Source organism: Perkinsus marinus (assembly GCF_000006405.1).
Source record: "Perkinsus marinus ATCC 50983 genomic scaffold scf_1104296930546, whole genome shotgun sequence".
Lineage (NCBI taxonomy): Eukaryota > Perkinsozoa > Perkinsida > Perkinsidae > Perkinsus > Perkinsus marinus.
In genome coordinates, this window is record NW_003216035.1 from 1 (window position 1) to 2,377 (window position 2,377).

The 2,377-nt window shown below is 51.5% G+C and overlaps 3 protein-coding genes across 3 annotated transcripts; all 3 read left to right on the forward strand.

Annotated features, from left to right (window-relative positions):
- Positions 1-106: 106 nt before the first annotated feature.
- Positions 107-357, forward strand: Pmar_PMAR020800 (hypothetical protein; the record flags this gene model as incomplete). Its single annotated transcript, XM_002786854.1, has 2 exons — positions 107-187; positions 235-357. The coding sequence occupies 2 exons, from the start codon at positions 107-109 to the stop codon at positions 355-357; spliced, it is 204 nt and encodes a 67-aa protein (XP_002786900.1).
- A 69-nt stretch (positions 358-426) lies between these two features.
- Pmar_PMAR020801 (GTPase-activating protein GYP2, putative) lies at positions 427-1,529 on the forward strand (the record flags this gene model as incomplete). Its single annotated transcript, XM_002786855.1, has 4 exons — positions 427-551; positions 602-684; positions 738-896; positions 943-1,529. 4 exons carry the CDS (start codon positions 427-429, stop codon positions 1,503-1,505), a joined length of 930 nt encoding a protein of 309 aa, XP_002786901.1. The 3' UTR covers positions 1,506-1,529.
- Positions 1,530-1,672: 143 nt separating this feature from the next.
- On the forward strand, positions 1,673-2,372 carry Pmar_PMAR020802 (proteasome subunit alpha1, putative; the record flags this gene model as incomplete). The annotated part of the gene is made up of 5 exons (XM_002786856.1): positions 1,673-1,738; positions 1,796-1,894; positions 1,960-2,087; positions 2,139-2,248; positions 2,302-2,372. Coding segments are annotated over 5 exons (474 nt in total), but the record flags the coding sequence as incomplete, so codon positions are not given.
- Positions 2,373-2,377: the final 5 nt, after the last annotated feature.

Here is a 2,377-nt window from a genome sequence, read left to right on the forward strand (position 1 = left end):
TCGAAGGACGGCTATTGTTTGAGTGATATTCTGATCGTCCCGCAGTATATCCTTCTCCTCCACACGGTATCAGCCAGTGGGAAACAACGTTGATCATCGCGAGTGCATGCAGACAGACACATGGTCGTTCAGACCGACAAATCTTCCCGCTAAGTCCTGGTTGGAAAGGCGTAGGCATCGGGCACAGGTAGTGCGTGATGCGTGGCCCTTTTACAGTGATTATGGTTTTTTCAGGTCGCGGATGTCTTCCAGAGAGGTAAGCTTCGCCGTCGGAAGGAGAGTGTTGCTAGAGCCGAGCGGCAGAAGGCGCTCGAGCAACTCACTGAGGTAGCTCGCTCTCGGGACCAAAGGTCTTAGACTAGCCTCTAGATATGGATGAAAGACTTCCTGCCGAATTACCTGCCGCATCGGCCAGTTCCATACCGAATGGCGTCTACCTGGCGAAAACACGGGCTGCCACCTCGCGCCAGAACCGCTTTGTGGCCCGCAGCGATAGGCAATCCTCTGAGGATCACTAGGAGCTTATATGATATGCTTACGAGGAAGGCGAAGTGAGCACCTCCACCCGGATTCGCTCGATGTTGTAGCCTCGCGTTCTCAGAGTAGCAGAAGAAAAATGGTCTGCTGCTGTCAGCACCATGGCTCTCGTTCAAGACGGATCGCCCAGTGGAAGGCTAGAGCCGGGTGAGTCTCGAATCATGCAAGCTCTCGTCGTGAGGGTGATAGCTTTCATTCAGACTCGTTCATGGCGCAGCTCCGGGCGATTGACTTGGATTTGCCCAGAACATTACCTGATCTTGCTGTGATGAGCGTCCCTGACGGTCCCCTGCGGCAGGAGTGTCGTCTCGTGCTCTCGGCGTTTGCTATGTACAGACCAGACATCGGCTACGTTCAAGGTGAGGTAACTCATGCGTGGCATATCATGCAAGTTCTACTTGAAAGGTATGTCGTTCCTGGCGGCGATGCTTCTCCTTTACATGGACCCTTTCGGTGCATTCGTGTGCCTCGCATCTCTCCTATTGAGCTCGCCGACACTCCTGGGCTTATACCAGCTCAACGTCGAAACCAACACTCGACGGTTCCGGATCTTCATGAGGCTCCTTGAAGCTCACAATCCATCAGTTCAACGGCATCTCACAGATATTGGAATAACGCCAGACCAGTTCCTCCCCATGTGGTTCCTCACTCTATATTCCAGGCCGTTGACTACCGAGTCGGCAGCCCTAGTATGGGACCTCTATCTACTGGATAAAGAACCCGTGCTGTATGTTGCTGGGATAGCTATTTTGGACATCTTGGCCGACCGCTTACGGGATCGTGATTTCGACGAGTGTCTCATGCTTCTGCTGAGAGATACTCGGGATATTATTGGTAGCGACAGAGAGCTCTTCTTGGATGCCATGAACTCCGTTATTATCCCCGATGCAGTTTATTCGGAAATCACCGATCTGGAGGCCGAATTCGTTCCACCACCGATCATGCCCGTCCATCGCTTTCTCACATGAGCTACGTCATCAACCATCCCCGCTCAGGAGCTCGTGATGGATTGTGTGGCTTTACGCCCTGACGTTTTTGTGATATTTGAGATTTAACCCAGGTCAGTTTTGTGTTGATCGATCTCGAGAGCAACGTCGGATTTTCGACGTTCAGTAGCGTTTAATTTTTTGGCCGAATGTCCCGCCAATCAGGCTACGACCGCCATATTACAATCTTCAGTCCTGAGGGTCGTTTGTACCAGGTAATAGGGGTCAGCAGGGCAAGGATATGTTAGTTCCGCTTGGATGGCTGCTCTTAGGTCGAATATGCTTTCAAGGCTGTGAAGACATCAGGTCTAACGTGTCTCGCATTGAAGGGGAAGAATACGGTTGCTGTAGTTGGTCAAAAAAAGATTCCGGTGAGCACTCGTGGCTCGCACAACTTCACATCTGGTTTTCTCCTGTAATTCATCGTTTGCTCCAGGATAAGCTCCAGGATGGGTCCTTCACCAACTCCATATACCGCATCACCTCCAATCTTGGAGTTGTCATCGCCGGTATGCCAGCTGACGCTCGAGCTCTCGTCAATAGGGCTCGTCAGACCGCTTCTGAGTAAGATGGGATGGTATGTTAGTGAATCGCTGTGGTATGATGTCTCCCTAGATATGAGGATAAGAATGGTTGCGAGATTCCTTGCCACTATCTCGCCAAGAAGATCGCCAATTTGGCTCAGGTCTACACCCAACATGCCTACATGCGTCCATATGGCGTCAGTAAGCGAGCACATGAATGCCGCATGGGATATCAATTTCGGTTTTCCCTGCAGTTGCTCTGTTCTTCGGCATCGACGATGAGTTCGGTCCTCAGCTTTTGAAGGTAGACCCTGCGGGACACTATGTAGG